Here is a 25,173-nt window from a genome sequence, read left to right as displayed (position 1 = left end):
TTTTTTTAAAGATTTTTATTTATTCATGAGATAGAGAGAGAGAGAGAGAGAGAGAGAGAGAGGCAGAGACACAGGCAGAGGGAGAAGCAGGCTCCACGCAGGGAGCCTGACGTGGGACTTGATCCTGGAGAAAGAAATTTTTAACATTAAAGGGCTATATTGGGAAATGAGAAAAGTTTCAAACCAATAACCTCAGCTTCTACCTTGGGAAATTAGACAAAAGAGCAAATGAAAAATCAAAGTAAGTTGAAGAAAGGAAATAAAGATCAGAACAGAAACCAATGAAATAAAAGCCAAAGAAAAGAAAAAAAAAGAGAAAATTAAGTAGGACAGAAATTGGTGCCACTGTATCTCTATGTTTTAGCATGGAACAACTGAAAGTCAATATTTTAAAGCAATATCCTTTGTAATGGCATAAAAAATTAGGAAATATGTAGGATAAATCTGACGAAAGGTACCAAAGACCTGTACATTGAAAACTAGAAAATATTGATGAGAGAAATGAAAGACCTAAATAAGTGGATCAAAAACTTTATATAAAGATGTCAATTCTCCCAAACTGATCTATAGATTCAATGCAGTGCCAAAGTGCCACCAGGCTTTGTTTTGTAGAAATTAATGAGCTGATTCTAAAATTCATATGGCAGGTAATGCAAAGGACCTAAATAGTCAAAACAACTTTGTAAAAGAAAAAAAGTGGAGGGAACCTGGGTGGCTCAGTGGTTGAGCGTCTGCCTTCAGCTCACAGTGTGGTTCTAGAGTCCTAGGATGGAGTCCCACATCAGGCTCCTCTCCAGGACCCTACTTCTCCCAGTTCCTATGTCTCTGCTTATCTCTGTGTCTCTCATGAATAAATAAATAAAATCTTTAAAAAAATGAAAAAAGATGGAAAGCTTATACTGTGTGACTTCAACACTTATAAATCTACAGTGATCAAAACAGGGTATTACTGGAATCAAGATGGAGATGAATGTAACAGCTGAAATCCAGAAATAAAACATATATATATATATATATACACAATTGATTTCCAACAAAGGTGCAAAATACAGTTCAATAGAGAAAGGATAGTCTTTGTAACAAATGGTCCTGAGCAATTCTATATGCCTCTGCACTTTCTCCAAAGACAGGGAACTTAAATCCATACATTGTACTTGCAGCATATACAAAAATTAAATCAAAATGGGTAATAAACATAACATGTAGTATCTAAAACTATGAAACTTCTAAAAAACTAGGAGGAAATCTTCATAACTTTAGATTGGACAAGGATTTCTTACACACCAAAAGACATAATGCATTAATGAAAAAAAAAGATAAAATTATACTTCATGAAAATAAGAAATTCTGCACTTTGAAAGATACTGCCAAGAGAATGGAAAACCCAGCAATGGGGTGAGAAAAAATATTTACACATCAATTATCCCATAAAGGACTTAAATCTAGAATAAAGAATTTTCAAAACTTAGTAAGAAAACAATCCAATAAAAACTTGGAAAATAATTTGAACATATTTTATCTAAAGAGGATATATGTATGGCAAATAAAAACATGAAATGGTTCTTAAGAGCTCATAGGGAAAAACAAATTAACACCATAAAATACAACTATTAGAATGGCTAAAATTAAAATAAAACAAAAACTGTTCAAACAAAACCACAATGAGATACTAATGACTACTATCAAAAAGAAAGACTCAAGTATTGGCAAAGATGTAGAGGAAGTGGATCTCTCACACACTGCTAATGGAAATGTAAAAGACACAATCCCTTTGTAGTACAGTTATGTAATTTTTTTTTTATTTATTCATGAGAGACACACACAGAGAGAAAGAGAGGCAGAGACACAGGCAGAGGGAGAAGCAGACACCATGCAGGGAGCCTGACATGGGACTCCATCCCAGGGTCTCCAGGATCACGCCCTGGGCTGCAGACGGCACTAAACCGCTGTGCCACCAGGGATGGCCAGTTATGTAATTTTTAAAAATTAAGTACCATACCTACCATATGACCCAGCCATTCCACTCTAGGTGTTTACAAAAAAGAAATGAAAGCACACGAACAAAGACTTTTTTTAAAAAAAGATTTTATTTATTTATTCATGACAGACACAGAGAGAAAGGCACAGACACAGGCAGAGGGAGAAGCAGGCTCCATGCAGGGAGCCTGATGTGGGACTCACTCGATCCCGGGTCTCAAGGATCAGGCCCTGGACTGAAGGCGGTGCTAAACCGCTGAGCCACCCAGGCTGCCCCACACAAAGGCTTCTGAGCAAATATTCAAAATAGTCCCAAACTGGAAGCAACTCACATGTCCACCAGCAGGTGAATGAATAAACAAATTGTGGAATACTCATACAATGGAATATGATTTAGTAATAAAAAAGGATGAGGGATCCCTGGGTGGCGCAGCGGTTTAGCGCCTGCCTTTGGCCCAGGGCGCGATCCTGGAGACCCAGGATCGAATCCCACATCAGGCTCCCGGTGCATGGAGCCTGCTTCTCCCTCTGCCTATGTCTCTGCCTCTCTCTCTCTCTCTCTCTATCATAAATAAATAAAAAATTAAAAAAAAAAAAGGATGAATTAAAGATACACACAATATATGAGGAGATCTCAAGTTATGCTGAGTAAAAGCCAGACAAAAATGAGTATACCTTGTAGGATTCCATTTGTATAGAATTACAGACTATGCAAGATAACCTAGAGTGACAAAAAGCAGAAAAATTGTCTTCTAGAGACAGGAATGGGTCCAGGGGACCTAGGAAGACCTGGAGGGATTACCAAGGGGCCTGAAAACACTTTTTGAGGTGATAGATTTTATTTGAGAGAGAGCACGAGCAGCAGGGAGAGGCAGAGGGAGAAGGCTCTCCGTTGAGCAGGGAGCCCCACATGGGGCTTTATCCCACGACCCTGGAACCATGACCCAAGCCAAGGGAAGATGATTAACTGAGCCATCCAGGTACCCTGCTTATTTTGGTTATTGTGATGGAATCATCATGAGTATATATATGTCAAAAATTATCAAATTGCACACTTAAAAATAGTTAAAAGTAATTCATTAATAGAGTATGTGAGAAATAGCATGTTTGTATACTAATGGGAATGATTCATTTTAGGGGAAAAACTGAAAATGCAGGTGTTGGTAACTCTGGAAACATGTCTTTTAGTAGGCATCTATTGTGCTGAGGATGTTGGCTAGGAATACAGACATAGACCTTTATATTCTCAACAATTATCTTTTTTTTTTAATTTTTATTTATTTATGATAGTCACACAGAGAGAGAGAGAGAGAGAGAGAGGCAGAGACACAGGCAGAGGGAGAAGCAGGCTCCATGCACCGGGAGCCCGATGTGGGACTCGATCCCCGGTCTCCAGGATCGTGCCCTGGGCCAAAGGCAGGTGCCAAACCACTGCGCCACCCAGGGATCCCCTCTCAACAGTTATCTTAAAACATAGTCCTAGAAATTAACTATCAAACTGTAGGAACATTTAGCCCATTTTATATACAATTAGATAAAAGAAGCATGAGCCTATGTGTGGCTTCAAACCTACTGGAGTTCCAGGTAGCTACTTCAGGTCTTACTCACACTCAAGTTCCCTGACTGACCTGTACCACCTGACCACAGTACCACTGTGACTCTGCTTGGCACAGGGATTAGAAAATACCAAAAGGTTTTTGGCAGTCGGGATGAGATGCATGAGAGAAAGCCTTCAGATGAGTCTGGCCTCGGCCATCGTCTAGCTGTGACTGAAGCGTCCCTCCTGAGGGCAGCTGAGTGTCTTCAGATACAAGAGAGACATGACATTGTTTAAAACCATTAAGGTTTGGAGTGGTTTGTGATGCAGTAATTACCTCCACAGTACATACATGTATTTAGGACAAACTGATAGGCTTTCACCTGAGTGAGTGAGTTCTCTTTGGGGACCTTTCAGTGTTGTGCTTCATTTGACCAAATCTTTGAAAGCAAAAACATTTTTTGTGATCCAACCTATCTTTCTCCTTTGCTTCAATATTAAATACCCAGGAGAGGCACTCAATAAATGCAAAATTAATATGGTATCTCATGATAATTAGTAAAGAAAACTTATATATATCTTTCTGACAGTAAAATGAGCACTCTTCGGACTTTTTTTTTTTTTTTTTTAAGATTTTATTTATTCAAGGGATGCCTGGGTGACTCAGTGGTTGAGCATCTGCCTTTGGCTCAGGGCGTGACCCAGGATCCGGGACCAGATCCCATATTGGGCTCCCTGCATGGAGCCTGCTTCTCCCTCTGCCTGTGTCTCTGCCTCTCTGTGGCTCTCATGAATAAATAAATAAAATCTTAAAAAAAAAAATTTTTTTTATTTATTGCAGAGTGCCCAAGCAGGGGGAGTGGCAAAGGGAGAGGGAGAAGCAGGGTCCCTTCTGAGCAGGGAGCCCGACATCCTGGAACTTGATCCTGGGGCTCTGGGATCTTGACCTGAGCCTAAGGCAGCTGCTTAACCGACTGAGCCACCCAGGTGTCTCTGCATAATTTTTTTTTCTTTTTAATTTAACCTCGGTGCTAACTTCATTTTGAAATTACTTAGGTGATTATTTTAATGTAAATATAATCAATTTCCACAGTGCTACTGCCATTTTACTCAACACTGAAAATGTCATATTTCAGTAATGTTTAGGGTGGAGATGGGGAAAAGGGTGAATTATAAGGGTGTGGGGAAAAGGGTGAATTATAAGGGTGTGCAAGGAAAAGGAGTCCTAATCACCTAAATAGGAAGCTCCAACAATAATGCTTTATATTGTTAAAGAATGCAACTTCTCTCCCATTGGTTCTTGCTGTACAGTCTGTACTGAGACTGACTGTGTTCCCATGGTAACTGTAAGAGGGGAGAAGCCATGTTTAGCTTTTATCCGTTAAGAACTTTGGATAATCAGCTTACAACTATTAAGTACCAGCCTAAATCAAAACAAAATCTATGATACGTACTGGGGAAAAAACCTCAAAGAATATACCTGATTTACAATAAATCAGTGTTTAAATTGATAGGACACCATAGCAAGTGCCAAAGGCAAGGGGATGAATATGATTAGACAATTATTAAATGTGTTTGACACAGTTTAAGAGCAGTAAAAAAAAAAAACTACATTGAATTTTTATACAAGTCTTTATTTACAACTTGTTTAACAACTGTACACTTTTTGCAGCCTTGAAAACATTTTTGTACTTGAATGGGAAAATATAGTTTGACCAAATCTTAACTTTATTCTTCATATACATATATTATATGCATACATATAAACATACACATATAATTAATACCATAACAAGTTGGCAGTCATAAAATTAAAATGAATAAGTGATATCAAAAGGAAATATAAGATTTCAAAAAAATTAAAAATCTGTCTTTTGGTGGTTATTGGACCTTATGTTTTTGTGATTTAGTGAAAATTTCTTACTGAGGCTAACAAGTCATTCACCTTGGAAAACCAGTTAAGAAAACCCACCAATCTGATATACAGTAAATGGTTGGTAAACTTGGTAAACACATGGAAAAATCCTTGGATGCTATTATGTACAATGTTGCTATTTCTGTATTGATTCCATTTGTGAAGTGAGAAATTTAGAGTCCTAAGGGGATTTCATTTTTGGATTACATTGACAAAGAATGAAGTCATTAAATTATAAATTCAATAGTCAACCAGAAATAAGAATACAGCTAGTAATACCCTTTTTGTAAAAGCTAAGCTGCAAGGTGGATAACTAGGATGCCAAATAGGAAACTAACAACAATTCATAGAACAATCAATAATACTTAAGACATGAGTATAAGGCTTTAGAGCTGGGACTGTAATCAATACAACTCCAACTCTAATGTACTAAGGTGTTTTCCAGCTCATCTGAAAAGTGTAAAAAATACTTAAGGAAAAAAAAAGCCTTTTTCTATCTTCAAATCTTTGACAGAATTTATTAATCAAAATAAGGCAAATTATTAAATTATTAGGTATGTTTGAATTTTACCATTTATTACACAACCAAAAATTGGGTGTATAAATGGTGGGGCAATTGTTAAAACATGAAAACTTGCCAAACAAGATAAACCCACAAATTATTCCTCTAAGTGCAAAGCATTCTGAATTATACATAACCTGTACACAGCAAAGTTAGTAACGGCAATGACATTTTAGTGCATCTAAATTTTAAATAACTAAGGTTATTAAAAAACAAAAGGCTACTATTAAAACAATTTTGAAGGCCTTAAATCATTGATTGGCATTTGTGTACAGTCATTTCCTGTATTTATATTAAAATACTATTTATTTCAAGCATAATGAAAATTTCCCTTAACTAACATGAGTCTCTGTGATACACACATTAAATTAGGCCAACAAGAAAAAAAAAAAACACACCAAAACCCTCAAATCACACCTTTTACCCAGCTGTACTGAACAATAAGAATTTCATAATTTGCTTGGAATTTGACACTACTGGGTTGAGTCTGTTGCCTGATTTAAAACATTTAAAAAAGGAGAGGAAAGCATCCTGACTTCCTAACGATAGTTTTAGTATTTAACTAAGCACCTAGCTGACTCAAGAGAATTATGATTAGTCTCTTTATTTTCATTTAAAAATTTAAAGATGCATCCATATACATCCTTTTCATTATGTTAAGAAGTAAATACTAAAAGGTTTCATTGAGTCACCAGAATAAAATGCTTGCCTCATACATGAAACTGAATGTGATTTATAATCCAAGTTATTAAGAGCAAGAAACTATGAAGAACCCCCCCCGCCAAAAAAAAAGAAAACCCAAGAAATAATTTGGATCCTGATGTACCTTTAAGGGAGAGATAAACAAAAAAAACTTTTCCACTTTCATTAGATCTATATATAATTAAAAAAACAGAAGAGAAGGATAAATGTTTAACAGTTTTTATTTGTAAATAAAGAATTCACTGGTTTCTGTTCTACCTGCAGATGAACTATGTATCATCAATTTGAAAAGACTACAAAAAAGGGGGAAAAAGCCTGAAGATACTGTTAAGATTTATAAAATGATTTAATTATGTTACTTGAAAAGTAAAGTGCTGAGCATCCGTTTAAAAATATATTGAAAACTAATTTCAAAGAATGGGGTTCTGATTATTCCAATGACTTTAAAAAGGGCTGTATTAATTTTTATATGAAAAACCATTTTCTTCAACTATGGCAGTAGAATCTAAGAGTTTATAAGTTAATTGAATACTTTTATTTTGTCCCTATTTTCTCTTTGGGCATTGTAAAAAAACCATTTTCTGCAATGATGGAAATGTTCTGTATTTATGTGTCCAAAATGGTAACCACTGTCCATGTGTGGCCCTTAGCACTGGACGTGTGGTTAGGTGACTGAAGAACCACAGTTTGAATTTTATTAAATTTAAATCATCATATGCTAGTGGCTAATAAATCGGACAATGTAGGTATAGAATCTAGTCTTATCTAAATTAGCAAAAAGACACTGGATGATAAAGACACTTAGAAGGTAACTTATCCATCCACCAACTAATTAGTAGATATTCAAAACATTACATTTTGCTTCTGTATATTTCATTTTTAATTTTTTACTTTGGGGGGAAAAAGCAGCTCTTCCCTCAAAGGTCAGGGTCTAGACTTCTCTATTTCAGTGTTGCTTTCTTCTAGGTAACTTAAGCAAAGAGCATCAGTAGAACAGGAGGTAATGCAGAAGAAAATACTACAGAAACTTTCCATACTACAAAAGCATTTCTCTCATGTAAAAGCACAAAAACAAAACTCTAAGAGAAAGTTCTTATGCGCAAACCTCCCTATTCTTTGGCGGTAATCATGTGTCAATGGTTACCTAACAAATATTTCAATTACTTTTGGACTATGATTCAAATATTAATATATTCAAGTTACAAATGGAAGAGTCCTGACTCTTAGAGACATATCTTAATAGAACAAGCTGAAAACTGCCATATTTGAACTTAAGAATAGCCAAGTTCATTAAGCTCATCTGTTATAGCAGAATGAAGAATATTTCTGGAGCATTCTGCAATCTGTACTGACTGCCTTTTCCCATCAGCTAACCCCCACCATTTCTTAGATTCTCTGACTTTAGAGCTCCTGGAACCTGGCTTGCTTTCTCCTGTCTTTGGGGCTAGGCAATAATGAAGAACTATGAAAGAAAGCGAAGGGCAACTCATATGTCTGTATTTTAGGAGACAGGCGAACCAAAAGTAAGAACATCTGATTAACTAGAAGACTGTTTATTTTGTATTAATGCAACTCCAGAAAACAGAAAGTTTCAAGTGTATTGGCATTTAAGAGAACTTGGCTTCATGAGTATTGACTTGAAAAGAGTCTTATTAATGTGAAATATAAAATGTAATTGATGCCTAGTAGGCCCAAAGCAGCTTCAAATAGGTCTCTAGACTTATATTTTCAGATCCCACTCTAGATATTTCAGGAAGAGTACAGAGCCCATTTCTCTGGGTGATCTGTTACACTTTTCTTAGTGAGTGCTCCAACATAAGGAATAAAAGATACAAGTTGAAAATGCCACAAAAAAGTAGAAGAAAAATAATGATCTAATATTAGTAAAGTGCTGTGAGTCTTGTGGTAAAGTATAAATAATACATAAATGAATAGATGTAACAGTAAATAATATTAAGACACTCATCTCTAATAGTGACATATATAAACATACTATAGAATATATATACAGTAACCACTGCCCATAGGTTGACAATACAGCAAGAATAAACATGAGTCCCTTTTATTAATTTTGACAATATAACTGCTAAACTAATTATTTTCCTTTGTCAACTTAGAGATCTCTTAAGTGATAACACCTGTTCAGAAGTCTCCCACACACATTAAAGCCACACATGCTTTGGTAGTTTCCCTTTTCTCACTTTGAGATTACTCTTGTCATGATAGTTAATTCTTCCTTTAAGCTCTGAGTAGATATAATTCAGGATATTTGATAGTCCTATGGGCCTGAAAGTTTAAGGCCATGGACACTTCTGATGATTTCATCTTCAGACGCTAAAGATCTAATTCAGAGCCTAGGGGTAACGTATCAGGTACATAAAAGACTCTCTTGAATATATATTTTAAAATCTCTACTCTTGCCTTCAGTTAAAACAAAATTTTGTGGGGGCTACTATGTCTAATTAGGGGGGAACATAACATTGAGCCTAAGGTTTATAAACTAGACAAAGCAGCAGATCTAGAGAAATCGGTAGTAATTTTCAGCCACCACAGATTTCTCATCTGATCAAACCATAGTATCCTTAATGGTTTTAAGTGATTATCTTAGATTTAGTAATGGGGAACAGTTTTAAAATGAAAATAGATGCTTCCCCACCCCCCCGATAACCATATAGTTAATATCGTATCCCCAATTAATGCCCACCAAAGGGAAGGACAATTAGAAAATAAATTTTGTCTACTCCTTTTTATTTAATGATCATGTAAGAAAGCCAGATTTTATGTAAACTGTCACTTTAGGAACATTTGTTAAGACAGTGTTATTTTTAATTGCATTAGTACGTCTATCCACCTAGATAATTGTTTATCATCAGGCCATTTCTTATCCCAATAATCCATTCTAATTTCTAGGAATGGATTTGTCTTAAGAGCCTTCTGTTACTTTCTCAAATTTTTATGTTTACTTATAAATATGGCATACAAACCTATCTTACAGAATATTACTGGAAAATATTGGAAAATATAAAAATAATGAAGAGAGACATCACATGATTGTTGATAAATAATTGTTAGGGAACATGTATAGACACCCTACAACTGTCAAAACTCATATACTTGCCATAATTAGGTTCAGGTCTCTAGTTTCTCAAATAAACTAATGTCCTTTTATCAATTTAAGTGCAATGTGAAGAATCCAAGTATAGTTCAAGATAACATTACATAAACTTCGTAAGTTTTTAAATTCATAGATAATTGTGAGTTGGATTGGATTGATAAAAGGCTATTTAACAACATAATCAATACATTCATTCTTCCCAAGAACATAATCAATGATTTAAAAGAGATGTATATCATCACATTTGTATTGTCCTTCACTTTGTAAAGAGGAAGCTAAAGTAATACTTCTGTGGTTTTTGGGGAGTGGGGAAAAGCAGAAATTAGCTGTGTCAGTGGCAAATTATTTTGCTTTTTGGGTTTCTGAAAAATGAACAGTTTTACTACAAACCTTTACAATAAAATTATTGTGCTTAAATTGGACAATAGAACATTTTCAAATTTTTCATAAAAGGAACATACACCAATTATTATTTAAATATGCTTTACAGAAAGTAAAAAATTGGATGACAGATACATTGAGAATACCCTTCCTCATATAAAAATTTCATAATAAAAAATATTAGAATCACTATAGTTACAAAGAATAAGCTCTGAAACTGCTTTCTAAATGTAATGAAACTGGGTTGTACAACTACCAAAATAAACTGCTATTTTGACAGTTGGAATTATAGAAAAAGAGATTATCATATTGAATGGAAACCCTCTTAACTTATAAAAAGGGAAAATAAAAAGCACACTAAAATAATTTTCAAAGACTCTGATACCCCATTTCTTTTGTTTAGTACACTCCTTCATCTACTGCAGGGTATCATACCGGCTTGCCTTTGAAGAAATATAATGCTACATCAGCTTGATAAAAGTCCCTTCATAATACAAGGTTAAGAAGTCAAAGTTTCCTTCCATAGTTTAATGAATAGACAACAAAAAGCATTTTGTCTTAATGTTATTCTACAGTTAGCAAAAAGCAAGAAACCAAGCATTTTTCTCTCATTTTAGGATCATGGTTGTTCTTATCCATGGGGCTGTAAAACTAGCTAGGTTTACACTGGCTGTGGGTTGTGGATGCTTTTTCAGATAATCTCACATGTTCCACTGGGGATAATTGTAACATTCCAAAATCTAAGGTCTAGACAATTGGAAATTAAATGTAGAAAGTTAAGATAATTTTAAAAATTTAGATTTTTGTTTCAAAATACTCTCATATTGGGATAGAGATTTTCATATTTTTAACATGGTGTTATCTGGGCAGCCCGGGTGGCTCAGCGGTTTAGTGCCGCCTCCGGTCCAGGGCGTGATCCTGGAGACCTGGGATCCAGTCCCACATCAGGCTCCCTGCATGGAGCCTGCTTCTCCCTCTGCCTGTCTCTGTCTCTGTCTCTCTCGGTCTCTGTCTCTATGAATAAATAAATAAAATTTAAAAAAAAATGAAATTTAACATGGTGTTATCTTGAAAAGATGAATGCTTGTCTGGGAGCAAGGGACACTCAAAAATATTTCTTATCATTAGCTAACAAAAACAAAGCTGCTACTGAAAAGGAGATCTGAATAAAGTAGCTAATAAAATCACCTTTTCTTCAGCCTAACTCATCTTTCACTGAACAATCGCTTATTGCTGATCTACTTGCACAGTGTGGATTCTCATGCCTGTGCAGGGACTAATGAGATATAAAGACCAAGGTTTATGACTGCATAACATCTAGCTTAATTTTGTACAGTGAGCTTTTACTATATAAACAAAAACAGTAAAACATCAACAAAATTATCCTATTATTATCTAATCATCTCATATCTCATCAAGCCAACTTTACCAGGCTAGGGCTATCAAACAGAAATAATTCAATCTTAATCAATTTTGGAACACTGGTCCTTTATTTAGTGACTTTTGTCAATTATTATCAAATAATTAGACAAATGATAAAATGACTGAGTTTTTGAAACTCTTTTAAGATATGTACAGTTGTATTATTCTCTTTTCCTATGTGGTGAACTATGGTATTTGTTGGATTTTTTTCCAATTACAAACTTTCTAAGTACACACTGCAGAACATAAATGTTATTCTTTAATATTCTTTAGTTATTTACTTTGTATTCTTTTACCCTGGTTAGAAGGAAAACAGAAAATAAGCTTTTTTAAGAATTCAACACTGCAGGGATGGATCATTCCAACCTAATGCAGTAATACTGTACTTAGTCCACTGCTGAGGCCAGGGCTAGCTCCACTGTATGAAGCTACTGTATACGAGGAATTTGTAAAAATATAGCACAGTATAGCTCACATCTAGATAAAACACGCTAAGACTTTCACAAACCTCCTGAGAAATTATTAACCATTACTGGAGAAATAGTGATTTATAAATCCTGTCCAAAGCTGGGCAAGAGGAATAGGGCTGTCACTGCTACAGCTAAGTTTTATTCCTGCTTTTTAAAAAAAATATCAGAATGTTTGGAAATAGAATTTCTTCAATCTAATCAAAGTAACATACTAAACTATACAGGTAAAGGGAAATGAAAGTTGTGAATGTAAACACCAAAATAACAGCATGCCAAAGATGCCAAAGCAAAATAAGAAATAAACTTGCTTCTAAAAGCCTGGCTCCTTTTCCTCCCTCCCATTCAGAGAAATATATATCTGAGTGGGTGGGTGGGTAGGTAGGTACGTAGGTAGGAGACCAGGACTGGGACAGTAAATATAGAACTAAAATGAAAACTTCTCATCTCATAGGATACAATCCATTTAACGAACAGCTCATAGACTCTTATTGTCATCTATCTTATTCTGCACGTAGTATAATTTCCAAATAATATTAATGTTACCAAGGTTAGTGTTAATGTCCTGTTTTAAACAGTTAAATCCTTATGGTATTTGTGAAATAAGGGGACATGAGTAGAACCCTCTTAACTGGTTTTTAATCTTTTATTGTTAAAATTATGTTGATGAGGTCTGCTTAGCCTCCTGAAACCCCACAATGCATTCTATTCATGTGGTTCTCTCCACTATTACGAATTCTTCCTGCTTTACAGTCTTATCAGGCAGAAGCATTCACACTGCAGACTTCTGTATTTAATGTAAAAAATTAGCACGAATATGGAATCATTTCTGTGTACACTCTAATACTTTTCTTCAAGTACAGTTTCTGAGGACAAATGAAAACACTACTAACTTTTAGGTCAATTTACTTAAAAAAATCAGTAAAGAATTTGAAGTCAGACACCTGAATATGGTTTCTGAAAATTCTTAATTACATGTAGCTTGATTTAGTGTTATTCATTTGTATGTAATATACAGGAGTAAATGAAACCTGAACTTCCAAATAGCAAGTACATGAAATAAAATCTTTTAGGTGACCTATCTAAAACCAGAACCAACCAACCAACCAATCTAATTTCAATAATTTTTTGCTTTAAAAAAAAATTGGCCATGATGCAAGAAAAAGGCTGGAAGGGAACTTAAATATAATTTGGGACCAAATTCTTAAGCCAATATGGAAAGTCAGGCAGAGGCATTTCATTTTCAAATGGATGATATTTCACATTTACATAGCACCTTATACAAAGTGCTTTATAATCATTATTACTTGACAGCCATTCATCAACGTAAATGAACATGGTTTACAATCTGTCAACAAATCTCAGAACTTCAAAGCAACCAACTACCCAAGAGAATCTATTCAGTAGCAAATTCTTGGACTAGTACATAGAATTAAGAAAAAATGTTAAGAGACTGTCATAACATCACATATAAGAAGTCACTTATTTATCTTAATGACATATTAGGATGTCAGGTTTAGGAATTACTGAGAAATAGAAGGATTTATATTAAAGAATAAGTAAAATGAGATGCAAGTCAAAGGAAATTGTCCAAAAGGTAAGGCTACCTATTACTTGTAAGTATATGGAAAATAAATCTTTTAGATGTGGAGGGCTATTGAAGCTGTTAAGTGTTAGCCACATTGCTATAATTTGATCTTCAGTTACTAGGATATTCCAAAACAAGAAAAAAATTAATGCACTGCCTGATTTTTTTTCTTCTGTAATTTCCTCCCAAATAACCTAACCAATGCATTTATCTTCTGTCAGCAAACAAGATAGCAAGAAATAATGAAATTTTATGTATGTTTTAAAAATAGTTTCCAAATCTTCGGACAAATTTAATTTCCTATAAAACAATGTGGAAAACTCATTTTTTCCCCTCTAAATAAATCTGTCAGGTGCCTTAGGTAACATCTGATTAGCACCTCTGCCAATGTATTTATGCCTTTGCAAAAAGTGCACTTGCCAATCATTTTATATAGTAAATATGCAAGTTATTTGAAGTGCATTTGGAAAACAATTGAAAACACAGATTAATACATCATAAAAAGATTAATTCCCTTTAAACAAAGACATTCTTATAAAGCATGGTAACACAGAGGCACAATAAAGAATATAAATTGTATATCAATTATTGGCAGAAAATCTAATTCATTACAAAGCCTACACCATTGGGGAAAGGACATTTTCATACAAAGAAAAGTACACTATTATACAACACTTTTAATTGGGCATTTAAAAATTTTTGGCACATTAAAAGGAACTGAAAGGACTACAAAATAAAGAACCAAGAAACTAAAATATAGATAGAGGAGAGAGAAAGTCCTCAAATGAGAAACAACTAAACACCAACATAAAAGAGACAAAAAAATAAGCTGGCTGAATTTCCTGAAATGTTGTCATATGTAACAGAAGTATGTTTTGAATGCAGGGTGTTTTTTAATTCTGATGGCAAGACTTGTCTACCTTGCTGTGGCTGGTTGAACATGGCCCGGATAAGATCTTCTTGTGCTGGTTGCTTGCCTTTGCCTAGCCAGAAATGACTGCCCTGAACCTGTACTAGCAAGTCTATCTTCAGCCGCCTTTTCATGCAGGGTCATTCCCTATATAACATAGGAAAAAAAGTAATCAATGCAAAAAAAAGTGGAACATACTCTCACAAAAGAAAATTTCATCATGCAGAATTTGTCACATTGTATTATAAGGCACAATTAGGAACGTTAATTCTGTTCATTATAGATTAAAATCTTATAGAGACATATTAGTTCCAAAATTAGGTACAAATCTTCTCTTGGAAAAATTAAGGCTTAATTTTCTGAATTTACAGTAACCAAAACACCAGATAATAGAGACAGAATTTTAGAATACGTTACCCATATTCAATCATCGTATTTCCTTTTCAAATCAAATGTAAAAAGTGATTTTCGAAGGACAAAAAGTGCAATCAATTGGTAGCAGCTGATTCACAGGGGGTTGTGGAAATTATGTGGCTTATTTTGAGTGGAAAACACAAATGCACATGTCGTTTCTTGAGGAGGAAAGCCACACTAGGTATATAATACATACCACCAAGGTGTTTTTCTTCACTCCAGGCAGGCTTGTATTCTCAAGCAAATTAAGAAAAGTTCCTGACAGTCCACAACAGAAGGCCCAACCGAGAGCCAGGGGTCTTTCTTGAAGCCTGGAGTAGGATGGCCTACTAGCTCAGAAAGGACAGGATAGACAATTGCTGGACCCAGAGCACCTTAACAGGAGGGAGGAGAGCTCTGGGAGTACGCCTTTTAACCTGTTGTTCTGTGAGGAGATCAGGGAAAAAGTGGTCTAGATACTTATTTAATAAGCAGTAAGGAACCCTGACCAGGGAAATATTAAGAACTGCGTGTGAGGGGGATCCCTGGGTGGCTCAGTGGTTTAGAACCTGCCTTTGGCCCAGGGTGCGATCCTGGAGTCCCGGGATCGAGTCCCACGTCAGGCTCCTGGCATGGAGCCTGCTTCTCCCTCCTCCTGTGTCTCTGCCTCTCTCTCTCTCTCTCTCTCTCTCTCTCTGTCTACCATAAATAAATAGCACTTGTTAGTTAGCATCTAGGGAAAACATTGGTCATGGGCTCTCTGTCTTTAACAGAATTTTGGTCTATTGCATACACCCAAATTCACAACATTTCTCCATTTTCCCAATGGGAAAATCCAGAACATGTTTTATTTTTTTTTTCCCCAGAACATGTTTTTTTACTCAATTTGAAATCAAAGCATTTAAGAATTTGAAGAAAATTGACAAATAGCTACTGGTAGTCTTTAATTTATTAATTTGGCTACATATATTGCCGATTATATTTTATATTAAATATACTACCTTTTTTTCACTTTCACATTCTAACCAACTTATTCCAATTCTTCACATACCTTTAAGACTGCAGGAGCCATGACCAGGCCACTCTGAGATACTTAATGCCTTTTCCCGGTGCTTGTCGTTTCCCTTCCATTCAATGGTTTGGGATGCAGAACTTTCTGAATGTACGTATGAAGCTGTTACTGGCTAACTTTACTAGAACACAACTTGTGTGAGTCTACTAGGAGTTATTTCTTCACTCTCTATAGACCTGCTATTCTTTATTATGTCACAGAATAAATAAATTCAATTCTGTAAGCATAATATGTGAAGTCATACAAATCAATCAAAACTATGAAATGACTAATAAGGACTGAGGGGCAGAGTTTCAAGATCACTAACACTAACCCTTCAAGAGGACAGAGAGGAAAGAGAATAGGTGGAGTCAGAACTAGTACTTAGAGAACTTCCTTAAATAGTTTTCCCCTATTTTTTAATTTTCAAGAAATCTATATTTGTTAATAATAGTATTCTAAACTCAATTTGATTTCCTTTGTTTTTTTAAATTGTGATAAAATATGAAATATGTTGTTTTAACCAAGGCAAATATAAATGTGGACATATCATGAAATTACAGGAATTTTTGACAAAGATCAAATCCCATCATTGGAGACCTGGGACATCACCCTTTAAGACACAGTATCAGTTACAACGGTAAGAAGGCAACAATGGCAACATAACTGTAGGGTTGGGGATGGGGAGAAGGGGATGATGGAAAAAGTCTGGTTCAATTTCCTGTCTTAGGCAACTAACATTTTGCCAAGGCAAAAGTGGTCTTGCTGGAAGAAAAACAATGAAGAAAAAAAGACAGGTCTAGGACAAAACTAAAAGTACAGCAGCACTCTTCAAAATTCACAGCTATTCATATCCAGAAAATCTTACTGAAGCCCAGGAAGTTAACAAGCATTTATTTTCCCCTGCAATACTTTTAACACTTTTTTGTGTTAGAAAATTCAATTTCAAAACCTCCAGTTGTTCAGGGTTTAAAACTATGAACATTTTCCAAACCAACCTCATCGTAAGTACCACTCCTGCAAAGGCAATGGAGTAATCTCACACAATAAACACTTACTGCAACTATGTTCTGGTATTATTAAAGTCCCCTTCTCCTAGAATAAAATGGTTTTCAGGCCCAGAAATCACACTGTCATTTATCTATCCTCTAGGGATAACGATGTGTTCAATACTTCCTAACCCTGATTATGATGGTTTTCATTTCTGCTCTTCAATCCTATGATAAGTATTAGGTTTGGTTAGTGTGTGTTAGGATAGCAATTACTTTCAGATTCATTTGGTAGAACTACTTCTACAATACAGATAGTATGATAAATATTACATATTCATTGAACTTTGCGGAGAATTTTGAAGTATTATTTTCTTACCATATTGTACCAGGCACTAACAATATATTTCTCCTCCATTTCTCTTTGAGTCTTTGTTTTCTCATATTCTCTCTAAAAAAAAACAAGCACATGTAAACATGTAAAGATGAAAATTCAATAATAAAATAAATTATCTAAATTCATGGACACAGTTGTATATAGCAAGAGTCCTAGAAAATAAAGAACCAAAACCCAAATATCTTATTGTATAGTATAGCAAACTACCTCTAAAGAATGGAACAGTCGGTCCCGTTCCTGGAGCTGATTTTTAAGAGCTTGTATTTCTGGTGCTGCTCCTTGATTCTGCTTAGGGTCTAAAGTCCGGATAACCTGCAAAAAGGAACAAAGAAAAAATTTTAAAGTTTCAATTTAAAGGCTATAACATTTAAGGAAGCAGTTACTTAAAAAAACTTGGGATCCCTGGGTGGCTCAGCGGTTTAGCGCCTGCCTTTCGGCTCAGGGCATGATCCTGGAGTCCCTGGATTGGGTCCCACGTCGGGCTCCCTGTGTGGAGCCTGCTTCTCCCTCTGCCGGTCTCTCTCTCTCTTTCTCTGTCTCTCATGAATGAATAAACATTAAAAAAAAAAACCACCCAAACTTAAAGGTAAACCTTGTAAGAATCATAAGGCTATCTTGCAAGGATACTTTAAGATCTGAATGTATGAAATAATATTCAATTGTTAAAACTTTCATTTATATAAAACTTCCAGCTACGTAAGAATCAATTATGGCAAGCAATTCTGGCTTAAAATTAACAAATAATACTACAGTAGACATTACTGACAGGTGTCTTCCCCTTCCCTTTCCTTCCCTCTGATGTGGCTCAGCTACCATCTGCCTTTGACCAGCCCTCTACTCTAGAGAGCAGGTCCTGATGGTTAAAAAGCCCATCACTGTGACCCCATCACCTCTGGCAGTGGGTTGGTTTAGGCATGGGCATGTGATGCAATTCTAGCTGACCAGCTAGCAGTCTTCTGGGAAGGGTCATTTTGCTTTTTGAACCAATACGTTTACTATCAAAACTGATCAAAGCTATAAAAAACTGAAAGAGGGGAAGAAAAAACCCACTTCCTTTAATCCCAATTTACCATTTGCTGCACTGCCACATCTTCTCTCCAGACACACACACACACACACACACACACACACACACACACACACACACACACGCTTGTCTGGGAGCCCACTGTAAAGTAATCTGTGTATCTCATGACATGTAACCCCTAAAAACTTCAACATGCATCTCCTTAGACTAAGGACATTCTCTTACACAATCATGATACCAGTATCATCTGTAAGAATATGAACAATTCTGTAAGTCATCACTATTCAGTCCACATATACATTTCCACAGGTGTCTCCAAAATGTCTTTGATAAATCACTCCTCCTTTTACCCACAATTCAGGATCCAAAGATTAAGGTTACATTTGGCACTTTGATCCCTTTAGGATCTTTTAAATTAGAAGAGCTTCTTGTGCTCCCCCCATACTCCAATGGCTTTTTTTTTGTTTTTCATAACACTAACTTTTATCCCCAATTCTAGATTTATTTGATTATTTCCTGAAGGTATTATTCAACTTGTTCCAATAATCTCATTTTCTCTGGAAACTGAAAGTTAGGTCTAAAAGATGGCTTAGGTTCAGGTTACATATTATTGATAATGATACTACATCTGCTGGTTATCCTATCATTTGTGTAGCTAATTTTGATTATTAACCTAAAGAGGGGACTGCCACTTATTTTCTACATAAAGGACCATTTTCCTCTTTGTAATTAGTAACTACAGTATGGGGTGATCTATTTGGATCATTGTTTCATCCTCAGCATTTTTTTTTTTTTTTGTCAAAAGATTTTTTGTTCTTTTCCTGATAGCTCTTGATATAAGAAGTCACTGTACTTGTCCTAAATTGGATGACCAGTGAAACAGGATCAGAAAGTGGAGTGAGAAGCCCAGAAACTCATACTTACACTTTTGGCTTTCTCTAAGTACTTTTTATATCGTTCCTCCATTTGCTTCATTTCCTCCTCTTTCTTTCGTAAAGCTTCTTGTAATTCTTCAATTTTTAAGGCTACAGATGAGTGAAAAAAAAATTTTTTTAGATTGTAACAACCTGAAAAATGTTTCAAAATGGTAAAATGATTAGTTAACAGCATTGAAAGTGTTTGGTCTACTCCTATATATAATTATATTTTAAAAACTTGTAATTTTTTTTATAGAAAGTTTTTCTAATAAAAACTTCAGCCTGGAAATGCATAAAGAGTATCCATCAGTAGATGAGTGGATAAACAAAATGTGGTCAATATATATAATCAAATTATTATTCAGCTCAATTCTGATACATGCAACAACATGGAGATGATAGAAGTGAAAAAGAAAGATATTCTGCTAGGTGAAGTAAGCCAGACTTGAAAGGAAAATGTATTAATCCACTTAGATGAGTTACTTAGAACAGTTCTCAGAGAAGGAAAATAGAACAGTAGCTCCCAGGGGCTGGGAGGATAGGGAACAATGGGAGGTTATTGTTTAACAGAAACAAAGTTTCAGCTTGCGATGACGAAAAAGTTCTGGGAATGGATAGTATTTGTACAACAATGGGAATATACTAAATGTCAATGAACTATATACTTAAAAAATGGTTAAAATAGTCATTTTTAAAAAAGATTTTATCTGTCAGAGAGAGAGCAGAGAGAGAGAGAGAGAGAGAGAGAGAGAGAGCGCACATATGAGCGAGGGTGGGGGGTAAGGGAGAATAGGGAGAAACAGACTCCCCACTGAACATGGAGCTCGTCTTGGGGAATTGATCCCGGGACCTTGGAATCATGACCAGAGAGCTGAAGTCAGACACTCAATGGACTGAGCCACCCAGGCAACCTTAAAATGGTCATATTTATGTGATGTATATTTCACCACAGTTAAAAAAAGGGGGGGAGGAGAGATCTGCATTGTGCTCTACATAAAAGCTTTAATAAAGTCAGGCTACCTACATGTATAAATATCAAAAGCAGTAAAAGTTTGGTTGACTTACATACTATGAAAACAGCTAATTTCATAAAATATTGATTAGCATCCACAGTTAAGGAAAAACTCAGAACTATAATTAGAAATACTGTAAAGATGATTATACACTCTTTCTGTAAATAAGATAAATTCTTTAACTGCTAGAATATGTAATAGAACCTATTTCTGAAAGAAACAATTTTATATAAACTCATCACTAGGCATCTGGGTGGCTTGATCTGTTGAACATCCAACTCTTGGTTTCGGCTCAGGTCATGATCTCAGGGTCATGAGATTGAGCCCAGTGTTGCATCAGCTTAGAATTCTCTCTCTTCCTCTGCCTGGGCCCCTCCCTCCTGCATGCACACATACTCACTCTCTTTTAAAATCTTAAAAACAAAACAAAACAAAACAAAAAACAAACAAACAAAAAAACCCACACAAAATAACTGTGATAATTAGTAACATAATATGTCAACTTCAATTAAAAATAACTATGCTAATTAGGATAAACTCACAACTGTTATTAAATCGTGGTTCAAGATCTTCAATAATGGCTCTCTTCTTCTGCAATTCATTATTGGCTTCATGAAGCTTCTCCCTGTAACAAAATATGTAACACATTGTCATCTACTACTGCTTTTTTTCCCCCACTTGAAATGAAAAGATCTATGTTCTTTATTCTGGGATACACTTGCATAGCATGCAGCTGCTATGAAACAAAAAAGGGATAAAAAGTCTAATCTGGCATGAATTTTTTTTTTTTAAATTTTTTATTTATTTATGATAGTCACAGAGAGAGAGAGAGAGAGAGAGAGAGGCAGAGACACAGGCAGAGGGAGAAGCAGGCTCCATGCACCGGGAGCCCGACGTGGGATTCGATCCCGGGTCTCCAGGATCGCGCCCTGGGCCAAAGGCAGGCGCTAAACCACTGCGCCACCCAGGGATCCCCTGGCATGAATTTTATATATATTTTAAAAATAGAATAGAATAAAGACTCCTGGGGGGTTGCTGGAAGTATTCTATATGTTGATCTGTTGATTCTATAGGTTGATACCTATTTATGTAGAAAAACATCCAACAAACTTAGAACTTAGCATTTGTGTACTTTATCTAAGTTATATATCCTAATACAAGAGTAAAAAATGCACAGAAAATAAGTTTCTTCCTGTTAGTTACTATATGTGCAATTCTCTCTATGGTATTTGACACTTTGTAATATAAGAGGAAAAACAGCTGCATAAATCAGAAGAAAATACAGAAAAAAAAAACCTAAAGAAAATAGATCACTTTTTATTTTTTAAAGATTTTATTTATCTTTCATGTGAGAGAGAGAGAGAGAGGCAGAGACACAGGCAGAGGGAGAAGCAAGCTCCATGCAGGGAGCGTGGTGTGGGACTTGATCCTGGGACTCCGGGATCATGCCCGGGGCTGAAGGCAGGTGCTAAACCGCTAAGCCACCCAGGGATCCCCCAGATCACTTTTTAGAGTCTATTTCTGGTCTTTTTAATGCATAATACTTTAATAAATCTATTTCTTTTTCAACAAATTTTTAATTGGTGGATAGTACTCTATTTTTATTTTTAGAAAATGTTTGCAATAAGATTTTCACATTATAAAACCTCTATAAAGTTTTTAATCAATTTTTATAATATCCTATTCCTAGAAAAAAAATGAAGATTTAATAAGCCTATTTCTTTTTCAACAAATTTGCTGAGAGTGTGATGTATCTAGATATAAAATCAGTATATACAGGGACGCCTGGGTGGCTTAGTGGTTGAGCATCTGCCTTGGAACAGGGTGTGATCCCAGGATGGAGTCCCACATCGAGCTCCCTGCATGAAGCCTGCTTCTCCCTCTGCCTATGTCTCTGCCTCTTTCTCTCTGCATCTGTCATTTGAATAAATAAAATCTTAAAAAAAAATCAGTATATACAGTAGTTAAGAGAATAAGAAAATTTAAGCCCAGTAAAGAAATAGGGTATGAAACAGAAATTATTCCAGAACCTTAGGGAACCCAAACTCAGAATTTTAATCTTTCTCATGACTTTTGTGATGAGCCTGTGTGTAATCCTAACCAATATATTGGTGCATTTTACCAAATTTTGCTTTTTATATCATACTATATGTATTGTTCTATGACTTCCATTTTCTACTTAACACCATGCTCTTAAGATTCACTTATATTGATGTGTTAGCCCCAAGTTACATATTTTTTACTGCACTGTAGTGTTCTGTTGCTTGAACATACCTCATTCTAGCTACTATTTTACAAACCGGTGATATTTGTATTGTTTCTACTTTTTTATGATTGCAAACAACATTTTTTCATACTTTCTACATGTCTCCTGACACACACCTAGAAATGGTAACAGAACTTCTAGGAAGCTAGGGTATATGTAGGGAGTGGAACTGATAGGTCACAGAATATGTGCATGTTCAGTTTACTAACTGATGTATACTCAGTGGAATGGATTAGAATGACCTCTGCTGACCATCTTTGGCAATATTTAGTATGTCTGATTTTCAAATTTTACATTTTGTGTGTGTAAAATAGTCTTCAGTGTAGTTTTTAATTTGCATGAGAATGATCACCTTTTGAAATGTCTATGGACCTTCTTGTGGATTGAATTTTATCTCCCCCAAAAGATATGGTGAAATCCTAACCTCCTATACCTAGGAATGTGACATCATTTGAAAACAGTGTCTTTGCAGATACAATTAGTTAAGATGAGATCATGCTGGATCAGGGTGGGCCTTATGTCCAATGACTAGTGTCTATTAAAAAAGGCCATGTGAAGATAAAAAGTAGAGAGAAAAATGCCATGTGAAGATGGGGTGTTAGGGATTGGAGTGTTATTAATTAGGGAACACTGAGGATTGCTAGCAGCCAACCTGAAGACGGGCATGGAAGATATTCTCCCTTAGACCCTCCAGAAGGAACCAATTCTGCTGACTTCCTTGATTATAAACTTAAAGCCTCAAGGACTGGTAGAGGATAAATTTCCACTTTGTTTAGCCACCCAGTTTTTGTAATTTGTTATGGCAGCCACAGGAGACTAATAGGCTCATCATCACTTCTTCTTTTTGACGAAGATATTTACCATGTAAATGAACACAGAATAATGGTCAGTTTTATGAAACAACAGGCATTCTATTTTTTTTTTTTTTTTGCATTACAGAAATAGGAAAGAAAAAAGGACAGAATTCAGTACTGAATCCTGACTCTAGGTAACCTCACGATGGTTAGAAGGTAACATTTCTCTTCTACTAGTACATAAAGAATCTGCACATTATTAGATTTGCCATCAAGTGTCAGTTGCTAGGACTCACTTTTCCCACATTAAAAAAAAAGGATAGCATGAGGCAAATTACCAGATAATAGAATTTTTTTTCTAATCATTGTAGAACAAGTCATTTTCTCTCTGAGATACTGAGGATGTTGGGTTTACTATAGTGGAACACTGTAACATTCCCAATAGGCTAGCAGTTCATGACCATCCCCGCTCAATGTTTGTTAGGAGAGTTTTCCTAGAAAGTGATAGGAAGCATTAAAATTGTTACTGGGTGTGAGAAAAATCACGAAACATTCCTAACAATGTCAACCTCAGCTAAAGATAAAAATGGATGAAGATTTCTTCATGAGAAAACAAATGTAACGTTTTACAATTTATTTCACTTTTAGATTAAAAAGTCACTTTCATATATTTGCAATTCAAGGAAATGTTTGAAAAATCTGCTGCTGCTAAGCTCTGTAGTACTTTAAAAAGGAAGATTCTGGGATGCCTGGGTGGCTCAGTGGCAGAGCCTTTGGCTCAGGGCGTGATCTCGGGATCTGGGATCGAGTCCCACATCAGGCTCCCTGCATGGAGCCTACTTCTCCCTCTGCCTCTGTCTCTGCCTCTCTCTGTGTGTCTCTCATGAATAAATAAATAAATAAATCGGAAGGAAGGAAGGAAGGAAGGAAGGAAGGAAGGAAGGAAGGAAGGAAGGAAGGTAGGTTGGTTCAGCTAGTTATACTCTAGCACTGGCAAACTATAGTCTGTGTGCCAAATTCAGCCTGCTGCTTGTTCTTGTATAAAGTTTTATTGGAACAGTCACATCAGTTTATAATCTATGGCTGCTTAAACTACACAACTAAGTGGTTGTGACACAGACCATGGCTTACGAAGCCTAGTGTAACTGCTGGCTGGCCCTTTATAGAAAAAGGTTTCTGCTTCCTGATCTAGTGTCTCAAACTCCTAACTATGGTTAGAAATACTATCACAAAGATATAAAACTCTGGAACCCTATTTGAGAAAACAGTTCTAAAGCAGTACTTATTTTTAATTTAAGGACCTTGGATGGAGATGACCCTTCAGACACTATGAAATGTGTCTTATAATTTCCCCTATCCTCAGGGCCATTGCCTAGATCCTCTGTAATAACCTAACAAAATACTTTTATTTCACGAGAGAACAGAAGAGATTCAACAGCTTTTATACTTACAGATGTTCTTCCAGCTTCTTTTTTAGAAGAACTGACTGAAAATGGAAAATAATAAAAATTTATTTAACATTTTAACTAATAAATTACTTTGTAAAAATAAAGAGCACAGTAGTAATCAACTCTGAATGGGTTCTCAGTAAATTCTCTGGTCAAAGAACTTAAAACATACAATGTACCTAAGTCTATTTCTCTTGGTATAAGATATCTAGAAACTGTATATCTGAATTGTCTATTTATAGTCAGGAAGAATTGAATAAAAAGGCCACTTATATATAGACCTACCATTCCTGGACTTAATA

General features: G+C 35.5%; 1 protein-coding gene across 2 annotated transcripts in view; it reads right to left on the bottom strand.

Annotated features, from left to right (window-relative positions):
* Window positions 1-5,127: 5,127 nt before the first annotated feature.
* The window catches only part of HOOK3 (hook microtubule tethering protein 3), a 112,540-nt gene continuing 92,494 nt past the window's right edge, over window positions 5,128-25,173 (bottom strand). For both annotated transcript variants that reach the window (XM_055335221.1, XM_055335222.1), the window contains exons 17-22: window positions 24,875-24,909; window positions 20,906-20,988; window positions 19,358-19,458; window positions 17,614-17,718; window positions 17,389-17,460; window positions 5,128-14,723 (exon numbers count right to left, since the gene is read on the bottom strand). In XM_055335221.1, coding sequence (XP_055191196.1) covers window positions 14,583-14,723; window positions 17,389-17,460; window positions 17,614-17,718; window positions 19,358-19,458; window positions 20,906-20,988; window positions 24,875-24,909 — 537 coding nt within the window. In that variant the 3' untranslated portion in view covers window positions 5,128-14,582. The remainder of the gene's footprint in view (window positions 14,724-17,388; window positions 17,461-17,613; window positions 17,719-19,357; window positions 19,459-20,905; window positions 20,989-24,874; window positions 24,910-25,173) is intronic.

This window comes from Nyctereutes procyonoides, unplaced genomic scaffold (assembly GCF_905146905.1).
Source record: "Nyctereutes procyonoides isolate TBG_1078 unplaced genomic scaffold, NYPRO_anot_genome, whole genome shotgun sequence".
NCBI classification, from domain to species: Eukaryota; Metazoa; Chordata; class Mammalia; order Carnivora; family Canidae; genus Nyctereutes; species Nyctereutes procyonoides.
Note: the sequence above shows the minus strand (reverse complement) of the source record. Positions and strands in the feature narration are given on the sequence as shown.